Consider the following 16,904-nt stretch of genomic DNA (forward strand, 5'->3'; position numbering starts at 1 on the left):
TAGGCAGCTACGTTAAATAAATTTGTGACTGCGAGGATTAAGAATTAAATAAAGACTTATTGTTACTATTCTACTACGTTTACTTATTATTTCTTTCGATACGACACTTTTGTAAATGAAACTGGGCTTTTTCTCGAATACTCTAAACAGAATATGGTTTATTAAATTTGTCACATTTAGGTTTCGTTTATCAGTCTTTCACTCTCGCAATATATTTTAAAGATCATCAAAAAAGTATACGCTCGTCAATTTTTATATAGTTCTTAATGTAACATACGGCTGATCAATGCCTTACTAATGTTAGATAGTGTGTTTTAAAAATCGTTTATCGACTTATAAAGCTCGCTGTTAATAAAATAATATCAAAACATTTTTGTGAAGTTAAAAAAATAAGTTATAGACCATCAATAAATAATAATTTTGATAAATTAGAATATGTAGATGTTGTAGACATCATAAAACTGTATGCACAAATAGACTATGAAGGGAAGTTCATGAAAACTTAAAGGATATTCCTACTTAACAAATCCACAAAGTTCATTCCATTATATAAAGGATGATTCACATAATGCTTTTATTTTGCCGTAGAAAATTCTAAAGCACCATGTAGATCAACGAAAAAACTCTAATCCGCATACTATTGGCATAAATAATATAAAAGTTTTTTGTTGACAGAAGTTTCAACCATCTCGTTCAGCCAACATATTCTGCACCCTTTCATCGTAACAGAGTAGTCCATTCTGTGAAGGGTGCCATATACAACAAGGAATCAAAATTTATGTTACATAACGGATTGACCAACGCACAAAATCACCTATATGGGGGGCAATTCCAGTAGGAGACCACCATGAGATGGTGCCAAAGTATGACACAACAAAAGGACGCATGGTGAACATTAAAACACCTTAAAAAGTGTCGCCGAATGTTTTGAAGTCGTAGATGATTCAAGATAAAAGTTCTTATACAACAAATAAATTACATACAGCCATATCAAATAACTTCTGGAACAGATAACAAATACATCGATCATATCCAAAGCTTTAGAGGATCTCATAAGCTTTCTGTACAAAATCTTCAAAACAATCTGGTAAGCCTTGGATCAATACAAGCCTGTCATAGTCATAGCTATGAAATTACGCTTTATTAGTCGCCATACTCCAAAACCAAATACGGCCAAATAAGCACTAGACGTTCCAAAAAAAACATCGAAAGACTCCTTAATGTCCTTTTAATTCCATGGGGTAAATTAACCAAGGTAGTTGTAATTAGAAGGCTTTGTCCACCAAAAAGAATGCGGTACCAAAAGCTGAACTCACAATGAGCAGTGTAAGAGCACAATGCATGGGGGAACAATCGGAGGGTTGTGGTTTCATTAGGTGTACCCAATAAACGGAGGTCGGAAAAAATTTGAAAATTAATACTAGAGGGCTGTAATACAAAGCATTATTTGAATAAGCAGCGTTACGCATGTCATGGATTTGACACTTGTCATCTAACCAAACCTTAAGGCCAGCAGGTGATAGGTGATCCTTCCTTAGTTAGAGGTCTTGAGACAAAGCAAAAAAGTCTTTCTTTCTTTTCTTTAACTGATAGAAAATGACCTGGATAGGTAAAATCAGTGGATAATGCAAAAGTACGAACGGACTCCCCATTATACAGGAATGGACCAATCAACTGATCTCTTTCAGAAAAGGAAATGAATAGGGACGCAGACAGTCTACCATTTTGCTCAAAGATTTGAGGACAATAGTGCTTTAAGACAACCCACATTCCGAACTGCTGATCCCATTCTGCGGCATTTTAATGAGTAATGGCTGTACTTCCACCGGACTTTCGAATATTGTAAGAGAATACACATTGTCTGTTCGTTTGCATACATCAATTGACAATTATTCGAAGTTGAAGACTATCATTGTCCAACTTAACCTTCTCAAAAGAATTTGCCAAAGCCAAAAGAGCCATTTGAGCATCCGCTTCTACTCTAGTTAACTTAAATAGTGTTTAACAACTAGCAAGGATCAAACCTCCTATAATGCTTAAAAAACTTCGCATGCTGTTTAGTCTTGATTAAAAAAGGTAATTAACGAATGTTTAAATTGACGACGCTTACCCTTGTAGTGCTCGCCTCGCTACATTAAGATACACAGCAGTTTGTTAAGTGTTTAAAAGATTAATTACGAATGCAAATCTTACTAGGGCTCATTATCCTACAAATGAAAGGTTCTTTGCTTATTCGAATTTAAAAAAAAAACTTGAAGTTTATAAGGCTAAAGATTATAAAAATATTAATTGAGTGATTTTACAAGTACATAATCGGTTATTGGGAATATGCGGTAGACGACATTATAAATATTGCTTAGAGTCACTAAAACAGCAAAATACTTTCACATATTCTAAATTTAATCAAAAAGTCAATATACCTGACTGTTATTGTAAAAGATAAATTCAGAAAATAGTTGAATATATTGATCGTTAGAAAAATAGTGTGAAACAAATTTAATCTCGCATTTTTTTACCTAACAAATAGAGACGAAAGTGCATTTATCTAATTTACGTTTCAATATTGAAATTCTTACAGTCTACTCATTATTTCCTCATTAAAAGATCGACTTGGCACTGAAAACAAATGAACCGCCGATATCCTATATTGTTACAAAGCATATGCTTATTTGAAAATTTCACAAATTTTATTGGGTATCCAATCTATGTGGGCATAATTAAATGTACATAGCAATGTAAAAATCTCTCTTAAGTTATCTCAAAAAATGAAGCTTTTCCGAATATTGAAAATTGAAAACAAGATAGAAAATATAATTTTAAACAAATGGGGCCAGATATTGCCATTGTTTTGACCTAATCTTCAATGACGACACTAAACTTATTAAAAGAAGAAACTGAAATCCTCTTAATGAACTGGGGGATTACAAGACTTGAATCATTGGTCAAATAAATGATTCACCGACCATGCAGTAATGCGAAATATAAAGAACAATGTCGTCTTTCCTAAAACGATGAAGAAGGAAAGTAAAGATGTTCCAAATATTTACAACCATAGGAAGTAACCAAAAGAGGGTAGCCAGTGAAAAAGTTTTTATACTTTTTCGGGTAACCAAATTACTAATACAATAACATGCTTTTGGGTAGGAAAGCTAGTCATCATATTAATAAAAGTAAATGATGATAATGATAAACATAATCACAAAGAACAAACGATAACTTGTAAAATCAAGATTTGTATCGTTGTTTTATCACGCTGTATTTTGTTGAATTTTAATTCATTACGGAAACGTGCTTGATGACACTCATAACCGCATTTAACCTTTTGTTTAAGATATGGATACTGACAACCTCTAAAGATACTGGTTTATTTGTTTTCCCATTTTTCAAGCTAAAATCCTGAAAAATGTTTAGCTGTATGAATGGAAGTGAGGTTATGAATTTCAATTGACAAAATAGTCTCAATATATAGTCGGGTTTGTTTACATTTACTCATTTTTAGTCTTTATTCATGGACCCAATCGGAAAACGTTTGATGTTTACCTCTCAGTTAACAACCTATAATACACCGTTACGACACCACATCAAACTTTATGCATCGTTTATGCGGTGTGAGATCCAATTAACTTCTTCCTTTGTTTATTCATCTTTTAAATGCAAAGTTTATGCTTCAAAAGGCGATATTCAATTGGTTTGTTGTATCAATGCGATAAAATAATTGTTTGTTTACATTTTTGTAGACAAATCAGACGAATACGGTGTTGTATGACATTAGCGTTATGTAATTTATATGTAAGCTACGCAGTTTGGTATCTGATTTAAAGATACGTAGAACTGCGGTGAGTTTTCCTTGTGATCTATTATATTACAATACACAGGTTGTATAAGTAGCAACTGAGTATAGGTATTGTATTAACTGGGTTATAATGTTACCTATCACTAATATAGCTCATAACTGAACTGAGGAACGAGGTTCAGCAGTAGCTCTATTTATAGTATTCAGATAATATTGATCTTAATAGATTATCATTAAGATCAATCTCCATATCGTATCATACATGGTACGATATATAATTAGAACATGTGACATATAGTGATACTCAACGTAGTGTATCATAGCGTAGTGTAGTATTGCTGACAATAAACACGTTTAAGCATCACCGCCATATCGGTCGTTGCTGCTTACGAGATGAATCTGCGACACGTGAATTAAATATGACTTTGATAGGTTGCACTACAGCAGTATCCTTCATGATCGCTTTGATTTTACCCTTTGAAATCACCTGCTCATCTTTTCTACACTCTGCACTATTCAATTCTTTTACCATTGTGTTGAGGATAGGAACTTTGTGAGTCAACCAAGTTCGTTTCTCACAAACTCAAGCGATTTACTTCCTTTAAAGTAAACTACTACAGTGCGTTGCAGAACTGTTGTGATATTAGGTAAAATTGTTATTATTATTGGAATCCTAAGTGGATACAGGTTTATGTGAACGCAATCTATTCAAATTACGCGTTTATTTGTATGAACAGTATGTCTGAATATGTTAAACCTAGAAAAAATGAATTTCTAAGGAAGTTTGAGAATTTTTATTTCGAAATACCCTTTCTATCAAAGCTTCCACCAAAGGTTAGCGTGCCTATCTTTTCTTTGATATCGGTAAATATCGTAGTTTGGATAGTTGCGGCAATAGTCATCAGTTTAGTTAACAGATCGTTATTTCTCTCAGTTTTATTATCTTGGACACTTGGTTTAAGACACGCTCTCGATGCTGATCATATTACTGCAATTGACAACTTAACGCGCCGTTTATTATCAACAGACAAACCAATGTCAACAGTTGGAACTTGGTTCAGCATTGGTCATTCAACTGTAGTCCTTATAACTTGCATCGTAGTAGCAGCTACTTCCAGTAAGTTTGCAGATCGATGGAATAACTTTCAAACCATAGGAGGAATAATTGGAACTTCAGTTAGCATGGGACTATTACTTTTGTTGGCAATTGGAAATACCGTTTTACTAGTCCGGTTATCGTATTGGCTTTGGATGTATCGCAAATCTGGTGTCACTAAAGATGAAGGGGTCACCGGATTCTTAGCTCGAAAAATGCAGAGATTGTTTAGATTGGTTGACTCTCCGTGGAAGATTTATGTACTTGGTTTTGTTTTCGGATTGGGATTTGATACCAGTACTGAGGTTTCCTTGTTGGGTATCGCAACCTTGCAAGCCTTAAAAGGAACATCTATATGGGCAATCTTACTTTTCCCCATTGTATTTCTTGTTGGAATGTGCTTAGTTGATACCACAGATGGAGCATTAATGTATTATGCTTACTCATATTCTTCGGGTGAAACCAATCCTTATTTCTCTAGGCTTTATTACTCCATAATTTTAACATTTGTTTCGGTTATAGCAGCATTTACAATTGGTATCATTCAAATGCTTATGCTAATCATAAGTGTCCACCCAATGGAAAGTACATTTTGGAATGGCCTCAATAGATTATCTGATAATTACGAAATAGTCGGTGGATGTATATGCGGTGCCTTTGTTCTAGCAGGTTTGTTTGGTATTTCCATGCATAATTACTTTAAGAAAAAATTTACACCTCCAGTGCAAGTAGGAAATGACAGAGAGGACGAAGTTCTAGAGAAAAATAAAGAATTAGAAAACGTATCAAAAAACTCGATTTCTGTTCAAATTTCCGAAAGTGAAAAGGTGAGTTACGATACAGTGGATTCTAAGGTTTGAACGACTGGGAATTTCTGTTTCCTTTTTTTTTCTTCAGTATTCTCGATTTGTTCTCTTAACCTGTTGCTTGGGTTAAAAGTCTTTATGCCTTTATCATGATGAAATAGAAACTCGGTTCGATATTGATGATTTGAATAAGCAGACGAGCCACATACATTCGTTTGAGGTCATATAGGTTAAACAGTTGCTAGTAGCAATTTATTTGTGTGAAAAAAGAAAGGCAAGCAAAATGTGAAAAATTTATTCTTTACATATTTTACATGATAACAAAAAATCCTCCTTGGGCCTGGCTTTATGATTCGGGCAAAATACCAGGGCTGTATTTTTTTTAAAAAAATACTGTGTATCGGCATTAGCACTTTGCTTACTCAACTTTTGGAGGCTTGAAAATGCAGGTTTATTCAATATAACATACGGGTCAAATATATTACCCGATGTATTCTAGAATACTTTTATAAAATTCTTGACAAAGAATTGATTTCATTGGGTGATTCATTCATTGCTTGACTATTTGATTAGTAAACTGTCGAAGAAAAAGTTGAATTAGTTTCTTCCATTTCTGAGATTCGAACATTCTTCAAATTTTTTATATAAAATAAAAAATGAGAAATTCATGAGTTCGACTAATTTTGTGGGATTTGTTTCTGTTTTTTTAATTCATCAAATGTCTCTTTAAATCCATCAAAGGTATCATAGTAATCAGTGTAACCAAGCTTCCTGGCTTTGCTCATTGAGGATATAACGTTGTACGTCCTGCCGAACAAAAAATCACAAAACGCCCAAGTCCCAACTTCTAAAGCATGAGCATTGAGTTTTTCTCTTTCTGCGATTGTCCTCCAAGCGTCTTGGACTTTCTTTTGCTTGACCCATTGTTGAAGCGATATTTGGTTTATTATTTTACTATTGGGGGTATGTTTAATGCCGAGCTCTTTTTCGTACAGATTTATGGGAGAAGGTGTACTTAAAGTAACTTCTGTACTTAATGTAAAATCCGTTGCAAATTGGTTTTTTGGTACCTCGACCCCAAAATATTCGGCTATTTTAGGCCAAGTTCTTGACCAACTGTGAATATCTCCGTTTACAATGTTGAATTTCTCTTCACTGCATTCTGCTTTAAATGTCATCCATAATTGAAAATCAGCAATTAGCTTTGAATACGAGATATCATCGAAGCCGAGATAGAACTTTTCATTTCCTGGAAATCGGAACGGTTCATGAAGCTCCCTGCAAACCAAAGCATATAATGCTATAGTGAATGCTTCATTCATGTAGCTTCCTTTTGATACTCCGCAAATATCATTCGGCATAGCTATGGTGTAGTCCCATTTTTTACCGTTACTAAATTCTTTAAGAATATCTTCTTGAACGTAGTAAAAATTTGGAGTTCCACTAAATGTTTCAGGTACTCGTATGTCTGTCTCAATCATTGGCAAACGAACTTCTCCTAAATGTAATCCATAAAATTTTAGACCAGTGGTTAGAATTACGCGTCTCAAAGTTTGAATGGAAGTAAGTTCTAATGCTTGCACAAAGTTTCTCAACATGTTACCGTTAACTTCACACAACTTTTCTTCATTATTTTCTTCTTTATAAGCTGCAAAGTATGCATAATTTATTCCCTTAACCCCCTCGAGAGAAAACTTTTTTGCAATATCTTTGGGTTCTTCATTTAGCAGATCTATGGAATGATGCTTGATTTTTCTAGGGTATTCATCTTTCAACGAACGAGAAATACAGTGTATAGTTTTGCAATTATCATCCTCTGACAGTCTCTTAATAATAGCTGCACCATTTAATCCTGTTGCCCCAGTCACTATAGCCACGTAACCTTCTTCTGCCATTGTGTTTCTAACTTTGAATATCTTTTAAGAAATCTCGCATATATGAAATATATATATATATATATATATATATATATATATATAGCATTTATGCTTTAATTTATACCCAAATTTTATGATCTCATTCACTTTTGCTATATCACTAGTAACATCATCCATACTATAGACTTGTTCTAGTTTGTGAAATTCACAATAGCTAGTGAACACATGTCGGTGTGATAATAACAGTATGATGTTGCAAGTATGTATGGTCATATTTGATTGAGGTATGAAATACAAAAGGTATTTTAATAATGCTGACTATATGTAGGGACGCTGTTAGAGCTTAGCAAGCAAGTTGAATACAGAGAAATCGAGGCACCATTGCAGTGATGCCCCTTGCGACTGATGGAAAAACATAACAATGAATATTTATCTAATTGTTTTAGAACACCTGACTATAAACTGTTAACTTTATGGGAAGGTTGCTTGGAAGGTTGCTTGGTTGGATGGTTAAAAGTCATTTTTGAAACCTCACAAGCTGTTCGTAATTAGTTCAAAAACTAACAATCTAAAATAAAAAGGAAATAATAAATAAATCCAATAAAATCCAGCTACTAACAAAAACAATAAATTGTTCCACTATTAACTCTCGCTATTCTAGAAATTTAAGTGTCATTAATATTGGTCTTTAAAGCTCAAGTTGCTATTTACAACCGTCTCTTAGTCATCGAAATAAAACTAATGATCGATCTTTGAAGCCATCAATTATACGCTTTCATCAATGTCGAATTCATCAAGGCATTTAGCAGGTAGAGTAAAAAAAGAATCGTTACAAAAATGGATGGTTCATGTCTTGCGAAGAGATTGTGAAACTTTTATGGCAGCCTCCGCTGTAGATTTAGCACTCATTGGATTCACACCTGTTACAATTCTTCCATCTACCTGAGTGAAATCGGACATCGGGGTAGGCGGGTCAACGAACTCTGCACCGGCTTCTCTAAACAAGCTGTTCAGATCTTGCATGTTCCTTTCTCTCAAAGCACTTGATACACCCATTACAAGCTCTCCAGTACTATTGAAGGCGGTAACCTTCTTACCATATACGACGGAACGTCCTTCTGGTGACTTGGTGTCATCTACAAAAGGCAGCATAACTGGACCGTGGCAGACGGCAGCAAGTACACCATTGCTTGCATAAATTTGTTGAGCAAGCGTTTGCAAATTTGTGGCATGTGGTAGATCAAACATGGCTGCATGACCTCCTGCAATAAACATGATACAGAACTCTTTGTAGTTAATTTTATCGGCAGGCTTAATATCCTTCAGCGCATACCAAAACTCATTATCCTTGTTGTCAAAAGCATCCCTCTCCACTTCACCCAAGGCAGATTTTTTGATTGAATGGTCGTCGAATTTACATTTTCCTGTTTCTGAAGTTAGTTGAACTTCATAACCCGCTTCTCTGAAAACTTGATAGGGAATCAAAAGTTCCGCAAAGTGAACTCCAGTATTCATTCCATCTGGATAAAATGGTCCATAGTAACTGCTTGCCACGAGAAGTACTTTTCCTTCTGATGCCATGGTGTATAATGAATGGGTGATCTTTGCAGCTTCACCTCAATAAATAACAAATTTTAAAAAAACATCACTTAATTGCAAAAGCGGGATGAATTTCCATTACGACTACTCACGTAATCTATTTACCAGGTTCTTGGATTTCTATAGAAAGAGTGACGAGGGCATTGTGTCAATATGATGTTAAATTCATCTTAAAATCAGATGGATACGTTTGAATCTAAAGTGGTTTCGGCACAATTCTATTCTATTGTGTAGAAGGACATTGCGATCGCTACTGAGAAAATGCAAATCTCTTTGTATTGTTTAGTGTATAAGTTTCATCTTGATTTGAGAGATTTGCTTCAAGGACTTTTTGCTAGTTTCAATTATCATCATGATTTTCCTCATACGTTTTAGGATTGTGAGCGATGCGTAATTAAAATTTCGTAGTCTATGATTGTGAACGGAAATTTTTTAAAGTACTTTATTACTATATGAACATACCAAGCTAGAATGTTGCTCGTTTCAAAAGACAACTGTAAATTTGATCTATTCAATTGGAGTTTATTGAATATTCAGATAAAATAAGAGGTTTAAGTTTTTTTCATTTACACTCGCCAACCGCAACTTTAATTATATTTTTTCTTTTTTTGCTCTTCAGTATGCCACGTTATACTGTTTTACGTTTAGATTAGAGCTCGAATAATTTTATACCAACAACGCCTCTATATTCGAAATCATTAAAAAGATAAGATGTCAACTACTTACATTGCGCTATAATACACTGCGTTGCGTATCACTATATGTCATATGTTAAGATACTACTGCACCACACATTAGTGAAAAGCACAGATAAACTATCTGTCTATCTACATAGATAGCAACTATTAGAAAGATTATAAATAGAGCTACAATTGACCCTCGTTTCTCATTTCAGTTATTAGCTATTAGCTATATGGTCACCGATACTAATAGACTTCATATAACAATTAATATACATTGTTAGTTAAATATTGCATACCGCTATATTGTAGGTCGCAAATAAAACTCACCGCAGTTCTATGTATCGTTAAACAGGTTCCAAACAGCGTAGCTGACAGAAACTGTATTTTAATTGTCTACTGAAACATAAAAACAGTTGATTGAGAATATATTTTGCCCAATAAAATATTGAAAGTTCTGGATGTGTTCCTTGCTTGCAAAAATTTGTATTTCGTTCTTTCTCTTACACTCATTCGTAACTTATACCTACTAAACAATCGTGGCGACTGTGTGGATAACGTATATGCGGAAATATACTACAATTGAATTTGCCATGGTCTTTACCGTGTTTAATTAAATGTGGTTTCTAATTGTTTCATATACATTTCAATTGAGGGGATACTAGAGAAACGTAAATAATGAGTATCCCATTTTTTACTGGAGAAACAACATATTCATTTGCTTCTTGCGTGAGCTATTCAGGACATTATTGTGTTTCCATATATCCCATTTGATATTAAAAGAATTATTCTGAAAACGAAAACATTGTTTACTATTGCACTAGTTAACCAACGTTTGTTTACGCTTTAAAGCAGTTTTGCACAAGTGCATTTTCTTGATGTTGAAAAGTAGACTTTCACAGATTTAGATCTCTTTTAGTAAGAAAAAAATAGGGTAATAAATAAATTTTTTTAAACTACTTTTTATTAAGCGTTTTTGATGTTGAGGTTTTTAGGAATAAACTCTGCTAGTATTATTTCAAACATTAACCATGCGTAAATTTTAGTACCAACATTTGTTAATCATATATGTTAACGATACTTAGCAAGTCGATATTTATTTAGTGAAGTTTAGGAATGTCGGTTACGGCGAAGATTAATTTCATTACTGTCGGCTAACCTCTTTTATTTCAGTATTTGGACTAATGAGCCACATGGATAGTGAACGCTTGCTCTTCAAACGCTATTTACAAAGATTATTCATCACGAGAATACTTACGTTGATCAGGTTAGATTTATCTCTTTTTAGACGATATAATACCAATACTATCGTTGGATCTGTTGCATATGAAACATTAGTGGATACAGTTTGCGATGTCTCATCGAATTCGACATTTGTCGTAAGTAGATTTACATGTTTTCGTTTTTCGGTCTTTTCTAACTAAACAGATGTTTAGCTTGCCGTCGGAAGAAGGTACCTTTAAATTTTAAAAATCTACTTTAAGCTAATTTAATCAATCGACAGGTAAAATGCAATCGACAGTATCCTTGCACTAGGTGTCTGAAGTATGGCGAGGCGTGTACTTATGATGAGCGAGACAATAGGAAGAAAAGGCACTCTCTTAGTTATCTTCATTCATTGGAAAGTCAGTTGGCTCGGCTGGAATCTTTTATTATGACTCTTAAAAATTCGGATCCTGAAGGACGAGATGAGATGTTAAAATCTGTAGTCTTTTCCGACCACCTTACAGAACCAAATGACCAAGAAGTTAAATCCGAAGGCCCAATTGAGTATCCTGTCTTTTTGAATGTTCAAGATTCGAAGACGGTATCCTTTTATGGACCGACAAGTGCCTATGATCTATCTTTGCCAGATATCACAAAAGACAACAAGACTACTTGGAATTTTCAAGCTTCTTATTCTCCCATGGTATCAGAATGCTTAAAGTTGTTTTTTAGGTATCAATATTCTCAATTTCTCTTTGTATACCGGGAGTCGTTCCTTTCAGACTACTATTACAATTTTCACGATGGCTTCTACTGCACTGAACATCTTATTTATGCAATTTGCGCTATTGGTGCCAGTATGTCAGATGACGAAAATATATCCCGCCATTCGAAGTCGTATTATGATGCTTCTTGGCAAAAACTTTTAGAATTTGGATTAGATCGCTCCCATTTAACTTCCGTTCAATGTCTGTTATGTCTGGGGTATTATGATATTGGGATGGGAAATACTTCACTTGGTTGGTTATTATCAGGCTTAGCCTTTCGAATGGGTCAAGACTTGGGCTTCCAGTTAAACCCAGAAAATTGGTATATCGACAATTCGCCTGCTATTTCCTCTGCAGATTCTGATATAAGGCGACGTGTTTTTTGGGGCAGTTATGTGGCTGATAAATTTATCGGCTTCATTATGGGGAGACCCACGATGTTAAAACGGTCGGACGCCAGTATTCCGGGATCTAATCAGTTGCCGGAATTTGCTGGGCTCGAAGAGTTTAAACTTAACGTAACAGATTATATGAGCTTGACGGACTTTTCTGTCTGTGATGCTGTAGCTCTGTTCGTTGACTTAAGTGACATTGCAGATTCAATTTTATTAAATATGTTTTCGCCTACTAGCAAGAATCGTGCCACTAATATCAATTGCGTTTTGAGTAATCTTGGAAAATATAATTTAGAGCTAATGAATTGGCACTATAAACTACCTGATACTATTAGTTGGAGAACCATTGATTTAAAAAAAGATCGCATACCTAATCTTTGCGCTGTCAGCCTATACTACCACTTAATTCGCATTTGTTTGAATCGGCCATTCCTGTCCAGGAAAGAAGTGACCGCTAACGATCTTACACCAAAAACTATATGTACTGATTCCATCAACGAAATAGTAACTGTTATACGAGCACACCGTACTGCAAATGGCCTTCGATACTCGACACTATACATAGTGTATGCGGCGATTGTCAGTTGCAGTGTGATTCTACTACTTCGAGATATGTGTACTGATTCAGAGCTTTTGACATTGAATAACGATATGATGTTTTTCATTGAAGTTCTTAAAGAGTGCTCTCAAACTTGGAAATTGGCTCAAAGATCGATTGTTCTCATAGAAAACACACTGAAAGGAAAAACGAATAGTCAATCTACGTCTGAATTTGTATCTCCAATTAGCGATACTGAAAACGGCTCTTCATCTCAGCAGGTTAGCGAGGCTAAGGACATAGTAGAGCCATCGGACGTACTTGATGAATTACAGAAATTTGATTTGCTACCAGAAAACGATGACAACTTCCAAACATTTCAAGCATTTTATGGTGGACCTCCTATCATACTATCTCCGAATTTATACGAAAAGAAGCTCAATGAAAAAACCTTATAGTTAACGTAATATTTATTGTTAGAATTCCCTCTTTATTATGTGCGAACCATATGTTAGCATGGACAGATTACTTAAATTTTATACAGTTTTGGACGATGCATGCTGCTGCATTATTTAATCCTATTTTATTTCCACATGGAGAGATGGGCTAAACGATATTGCCGCTATATGTTTGTTACGGATTCGGCAATTCAGTGACACACAATTAATAATCATGTATCAATTTTTAAAGTAAAAGACTAACTTAATGAGCTGATGATTAATTTTGATATCTATGAAAATAATTAATATGATTAGAGGTCAATATAGTACATCGGGCATCACCAAGGTATTGTACACATACAAAGAATGATGTTATGTAATTGAAACACATTAACGTAAATTATACATAACCATGCGTTTGTAACCATTCAGACCCTCAAAGAGTTGAGAAAATGTAACATACTCGTTTGGGCCATGAGCTTCGCGGATGGAACCAGGTCCAAATAAATATATCTTCATTTTCCTGTCACTTAAATATGGTATATCAGTAGCATAGGCTAAAACAACCGTATCCATTCCGGGTATATCATAATCGAGGTATTGAGGAGGTGAATATTGGATGACTTTTATCTCAGAATGCTCGGTGTCGAACAAATCCTCGGCTATATCACGGATTGTTTCTATATCTTCTGCAACTCTAATAAATACCTCAGCCTTTGCTTCAGCTGCAAGAATATTCGCGGCAGCGCCACCTTCTATAGTACCAATGTTAATAGTGCTAGGCCCCAGCAACTTAGACTTTGGTAAGTCAGTGTCCATTAACTTTACACATTGTCGAAGTAAAAACTCAATGGCACTAAATCCTTCTTGGGGATATCCAGAATGACAAGCTTTGCCGTGAGCATAAACGTCAAACCTAAAGTTACCCTTGTGTCCTACACCCAACTTGTTTTCAGTGGGCTCTCCAAATATAGCTACCTCCCAATCAGCATTAAGTTTATTAGCAACGGTTTTCATCCCGATACCATCAATTTCTTCGCCTACGACAAACAGCAGCGAAAGATCACCTTCTTGAACTTTTCCTTCTGACATTAGTTCCAACATTGCAAAGATTTGTGCAGCAACTGAACTTTTTGCGTCACAGGAACCTCTACCATGAATTTTATCGCCTTCAATGTAGTAGGGTAAGAAAGGGTTGACAGTGTCGATATGGCTTGTCAGTACAACCTTGGTGTTTCTCTGACTACCTAGATATGCATAGACGTTGTCTCGCACAGTCGGGTTAGAGGAGACACGCTGCAATTCGACGGTTAAACCCTTGGACTCCAAGTAGGATTTTAAGAAATCTGACACATTTACTTCATTCCCACCAAGAGATTCTATTTCAACCAAAGATTTATGAAGAGAAATCAAGTTGTCGCCAGCTGGCAATAATGATTGATGTGAAATAAGCTGTACAGAGTCTTGTTCAAGTATGGAGTGTTGCCCCCAAGACAAATAACCAAAATTTAGGGGACCCGCCAGTACGGGTGACATCCAAAGGTGGTAGCCGATAACTATTAAAAGGCTCCAAACAGAAATTTTCATTGTCATACAATAAACGTTATTTTTGAATTTATGTACAATAGGCAGACGGTTATTGAACTCGAGCAGTAATGGGAGTGTTCATGATTTTATGGTGTAGTAGTAGCCTATCTATTATCTAACTTCCAAATTTTAAGCGACAACCCTTGGTAGGCGGTAACAATTTGATTAGGATAACTAATATAAAGAAGGATTGTTTTATGGTTGTATTAAAATATAAACGCTGAAATTAGTACTAAGTGCAGATACCAGTGCTTAAGACGCTGATTTAGTATTTGTGTTTGCCTGATTTATACATGATTTCGTTAATCAGCGTTAAGTCAGCGTCATACTGGAAGTCAGCTCAATGGAAATACTTACATTAAACATTACTATATTATACAAAGAGGAGTAAATAAATTTTGGATAGTAAAATTAAATTTAAAAAATCTCAACAGGTGATAAGAAACTGCAATGCTTGTAGCGACAAATTATGGTAATGTGCTCAGCTTTTGTATTATTGACAAAAAGTATACAGTAATAAATACACCCATAACCCTCAAACTATTGTTTACTATCAAAAGAATCTAACAGGAAAAGCTATTAAAAGTTTTTTAAGAGAAACAAGTAAAACGAGGTAAGTACAGAAAAAGGCTTTATACGCACTCAATCGTATTGAAGCAAAGTTGGAACCCTTCTGCGATCTGAAACTTGCAATGAAGTAAAGGAAAAAAGCCATACTGTCGAGACGATGTGTATAATGTCTTAAAGAATAAAACTCCGTAAAATATTAGAATATTGACGTCGGATATGTCCCCTCGGTTAACAAAACTTTAAACTTCATGAATTTAGGAATATTGCGGGGAGGGAATACATTAATAATTCAAACAATAGGAGAAAGAAATCTTTGACGGCACACTCAAGAATAAGTCATGGACTACGGACTAAAATTATCAAATTTCTCAGTAACTTAAGTTGTTTTTTCGTTCCATCATCTTACGAAGTAGATTGGTTTAAGTATAAATAGATCGATTAGATCTAGTGTCATTTAGATTTGTTTTCCAGTATTTCAAGGTATATCTTATTGCCAAATTTTACTCAAATTTTGTTAAAATTGAAGAAAAATTGGACATTTCAATTGAATGCTACTGGGCATATCCAATTTACGATTTCCCTAAGGTTCTGTAAGATCATAAAACACTTTTCTTTTGCAAACCTTCATAATTTCTATTCACTCATCTCTGGAATCATTAATTATACTCTCCCTACTAGAATCTTGTATTTGTAAGTTTGCTATTGGTTTGGCTATGTTGAGTGAAGTGCCTGCCCTTAAAATTGGGATACTTAAAATAAATTGGAAGTAACATCAGCTAAAATATTTTTTTACCTTTTATGAAGTAATAAAGTCATCGGAAATGCTTGACTATGCACATGAGAACATTGCCATAGATGATTGCTGGAAGACGAAGGAGCGTCAAGCCATCACTAATTAACTAATGGTGAATCCTGATAAAACCTCAAGAGTGGTGTGTTTTCATGGCTCAGGAAGTCCATAATTAAGTTTCAAGTTGATATTTTTCCAGTACTGTAAATATACTTGCTGTGGCTATGTAGGATCCCTCGATCATGATAAACAAGACGCTCACGTCTGCAAATTGGGTTGTCAATTATTTTACGGAGAATCTTGCTACAAAGAAGTTAGTGTCAAAAACTCTTTAATTAATTTCGGCAAAATCAAAGATGTCAAATGCCCTCAACGGAACTAGTCGTCCCATTTTTTTACTCTCAGTGCCTGCAATTGAGGTAGCACAATTACAAACTCTTGGAGAAATGTCGTTAAAATTTTTAATAAAATTAATTGTAAAGATGACTGATTGCCCACGTCAAAGCTTCAGCTGTAGTGAATTAATTACAGTTTTACCTACTGTTCAGAAATTGACATTTTAGCAACGGCTGTTCTTTAAGGACAAAAAGCTACCTCTTCTGATATTCTTGAAGTTATAAAATGGTATAAACTGCCACCAAATTCACTATGTCGGCTTTCTATGATAATTCCTCTAATTCTTCACAATGATGTTACAAATACGCCTCAAGAAGATTTCTATCATCATCAGCAAAGACGTTATATCTATAAGCCAAGACTG

General features: G+C 34.7%; 6 protein-coding genes, 16 long non-coding RNA genes and 1 other non-coding gene across 23 annotated transcripts, besides 2 other annotated features; 12 read left to right on the top strand and 11 right to left on the bottom strand.

Moving 5' to 3' along the window:
• Positions 1-304: 304 nt before the first annotated feature.
• Positions 305-2,102, bottom strand: SPOM_SPNCRNA.1097. Its single transcript, NR_149944.1, has one exon. It is a non-coding gene; the product is annotated as a non-coding RNA (long non-coding RNA).
• SPOM_SPNCRNA.6681 lies at positions 1,016-1,432 on the top strand. Its single transcript, NR_196023.1, has one exon. It is a non-coding gene; the product is annotated as a non-coding RNA (long non-coding RNA).
• On the top strand, positions 1,584-2,671 carry SPOM_SPNCRNA.6682. Its single transcript, NR_196024.1, has one exon. It is a non-coding gene; the product is annotated as a non-coding RNA (long non-coding RNA).
• Positions 2,663-3,406, bottom strand: meu3. The gene has a single exon (NR_149834.1). It is a non-coding gene; the product is annotated as a non-coding RNA Meu3 (long non-coding RNA).
• Positions 2,824-3,580, top strand: SPOM_SPNCRNA.6683. Its single transcript, NR_196025.1, has one exon. It is a non-coding gene; the product is annotated as a non-coding RNA (long non-coding RNA).
• SPOM_SPNCRNA.6684 lies at positions 3,552-5,131 on the bottom strand. Its single transcript, NR_196026.1, has one exon. It is a non-coding gene; the product is annotated as a non-coding RNA (long non-coding RNA).
• Positions 3,789-4,137: an LONG TERMINAL REPEAT.
• Positions 4,221-7,663, top strand: nic1 (plasma membrane NiCoT heavy metal ion transmembrane transporter Nic1). The gene has a single exon (NM_001022671.3). It carries the CDS (start codon positions 4,523-4,525, stop codon positions 5,747-5,749), a length of 1,227 nt encoding a protein of 408 aa, NP_587676.3. The 5' UTR covers positions 4,221-4,522; the 3' UTR covers positions 5,750-7,663.
• On the bottom strand, positions 5,492-7,590 carry SPOM_SPCC757.02C (epimarase; the record flags this gene model as incomplete). Its single annotated transcript, NM_001022672.3, has 1 exon — positions 5,492-7,590. The coding sequence occupies one exon, from the start codon at positions 7,588-7,590 to the stop codon at positions 6,373-6,375; it is 1,218 nt and encodes a 405-aa protein (NP_587677.1). The 3' UTR covers positions 5,492-6,372.
• Position 7,664: 1 nt separating the features above from the next.
• On the top strand, positions 7,665-8,244 carry SPOM_SPNCRNA.1099. The gene has a single exon (NR_149946.1). It is a non-coding gene; the product is annotated as a non-coding RNA (long non-coding RNA).
• Positions 8,003-9,179, bottom strand: hsp3101 (glyoxylase III Hsp3101). The gene has a single exon (NM_001022673.3). The coding sequence runs from the start codon at positions 9,151-9,153 to the stop codon at positions 8,419-8,421; it is 735 nt and encodes a 244-aa protein (NP_587678.1). The 5' UTR covers positions 9,154-9,179; the 3' UTR covers positions 8,003-8,418.
• On the top strand, positions 8,191-9,560 carry SPOM_SPNCRNA.1100. The gene has a single exon (NR_149949.1). It is a non-coding gene; the product is annotated as a non-coding RNA (long non-coding RNA).
• Positions 9,561-9,753: 193 nt separating this feature from the next.
• Positions 9,754-9,834, top strand: SPOM_SPNCRNA.450. The gene has a single exon (NR_150837.1). It is a non-coding gene; the product is annotated as a small non-coding RNA, LTR proximal (non-coding RNA).
• A 49-nt stretch (positions 9,835-9,883) lies between these two features.
• Positions 9,884-10,228: an LONG TERMINAL REPEAT.
• Positions 10,044-10,396, bottom strand: SPOM_SPNCRNA.6685. The gene has a single exon (NR_196027.1). It is a non-coding gene; the product is annotated as a non-coding RNA (long non-coding RNA).
• An 83-nt stretch (positions 10,397-10,479) lies between these two features.
• SPOM_SPNCRNA.451 lies at positions 10,480-10,820 on the top strand. The gene has a single exon (NR_150838.1). It is a non-coding gene; the product is annotated as a non-coding RNA (long non-coding RNA).
• Positions 10,821-11,095: 275 nt separating this feature from the next.
• SPOM_SPCC757.04 (transcription factor) lies at positions 11,096-13,528 on the top strand. Its single transcript, NM_001022674.3, has 3 exons — positions 11,096-11,230; positions 11,280-11,304; positions 11,356-13,528. Exons 1-3 carry the CDS (start codon positions 11,205-11,207, stop codon positions 13,213-13,215), a joined length of 1,911 nt encoding a protein of 636 aa, NP_587679.2. The 5' UTR covers positions 11,096-11,204; the 3' UTR covers positions 13,216-13,528.
• Positions 11,651-11,966, bottom strand: SPOM_SPNCRNA.6686. The gene has a single exon (NR_196028.1). It is a non-coding gene; the product is annotated as a non-coding RNA (long non-coding RNA).
• On the bottom strand, positions 12,658-13,136 carry SPOM_SPNCRNA.6687. Its single transcript, NR_196029.1, has one exon. It is a non-coding gene; the product is annotated as a non-coding RNA (long non-coding RNA).
• On the bottom strand, positions 13,276-14,864 carry SPOM_SPCC757.05C (peptidase family M20 protein involved in glutathione catabolism). The gene has a single exon (NM_001022675.3). It carries the CDS (start codon positions 14,788-14,790, stop codon positions 13,588-13,590), a length of 1,203 nt encoding a protein of 400 aa, NP_587680.1. The 5' UTR covers positions 14,791-14,864; the 3' UTR covers positions 13,276-13,587.
• Positions 13,781-15,130, top strand: SPOM_SPNCRNA.6688. Its single transcript, NR_196030.1, has one exon. It is a non-coding gene; the product is annotated as a non-coding RNA (long non-coding RNA).
• Positions 15,131-15,173: 43 nt separating this feature from the next.
• SPOM_SPNCRNA.452 lies at positions 15,174-15,828 on the top strand. The gene has a single exon (NR_150839.1). It is a non-coding gene; the product is annotated as a non-coding RNA (long non-coding RNA).
• On the bottom strand, positions 15,203-16,482 carry SPOM_SPNCRNA.6689. The gene has a single exon (NR_196031.1). It is a non-coding gene; the product is annotated as a non-coding RNA (long non-coding RNA).
• On the top strand, positions 16,257-16,707 carry SPOM_SPCC757.06 (uncharacterized protein; the record flags this gene model as incomplete). Its single annotated transcript, NM_001022676.1, has 3 exons — positions 16,257-16,286; positions 16,344-16,457; positions 16,501-16,707. The coding sequence occupies 3 exons, from the start codon at positions 16,257-16,259 to the stop codon at positions 16,705-16,707; spliced, it is 351 nt and encodes a 116-aa protein (NP_587681.1).
• Positions 16,501-16,807, bottom strand: SPOM_SPNCRNA.6690. Its single transcript, NR_196032.1, has one exon. It is a non-coding gene; the product is annotated as a non-coding RNA (long non-coding RNA).
• Positions 16,808-16,904: the final 97 nt, after the last annotated feature.

Source organism: Schizosaccharomyces pombe (assembly GCF_000002945.2).
Source record: "Schizosaccharomyces pombe strain 972h- genome assembly, chromosome: III".
Lineage (NCBI taxonomy): Eukaryota > Fungi > Ascomycota > Schizosaccharomycetes > Schizosaccharomycetales > Schizosaccharomycetaceae > Schizosaccharomyces > Schizosaccharomyces pombe.

Bases quoted from the DNA above. Each gene is read 5' to 3' on its own strand.
- nic1 (NM_001022671.3), top strand. From the start codon at position 4,523: ATGAACAGTATGTCTGAATATGTTAAACCTAGAAAAAATGAATTTCTA.
- hsp3101 (NM_001022673.3), bottom strand. From the start codon at position 9,153: ATGGCATCAGAAGGAAAAGTACTTCTCGTGGCAAGCAGTTACTATGGA.
- SPOM_SPCC757.04 (NM_001022674.3), top strand. From the start codon at position 11,205: ATGTCTCATCGAATTCGACATTTGTC. The intron at 11,231-11,279 runs GTAAGTAGATTT...CTAACTAAACAG, and splicing joins CATCGAATTCGACATTTGTC to ATGTTTAGCTTGCCGTCGGA. The intron at 11,305-11,355 runs GTACCTTTAAAT...ATCAATCGACAG, and splicing joins TAGCTTGCCGTCGGAAGAAG to GTAAAATGCAATCGACAGTA.
- SPOM_SPCC757.05C (NM_001022675.3), bottom strand. From the start codon at position 14,790: ATGACAATGAAAATTTCTGTTTGGAGCCTTTTAATAGTTATCGGCTAC.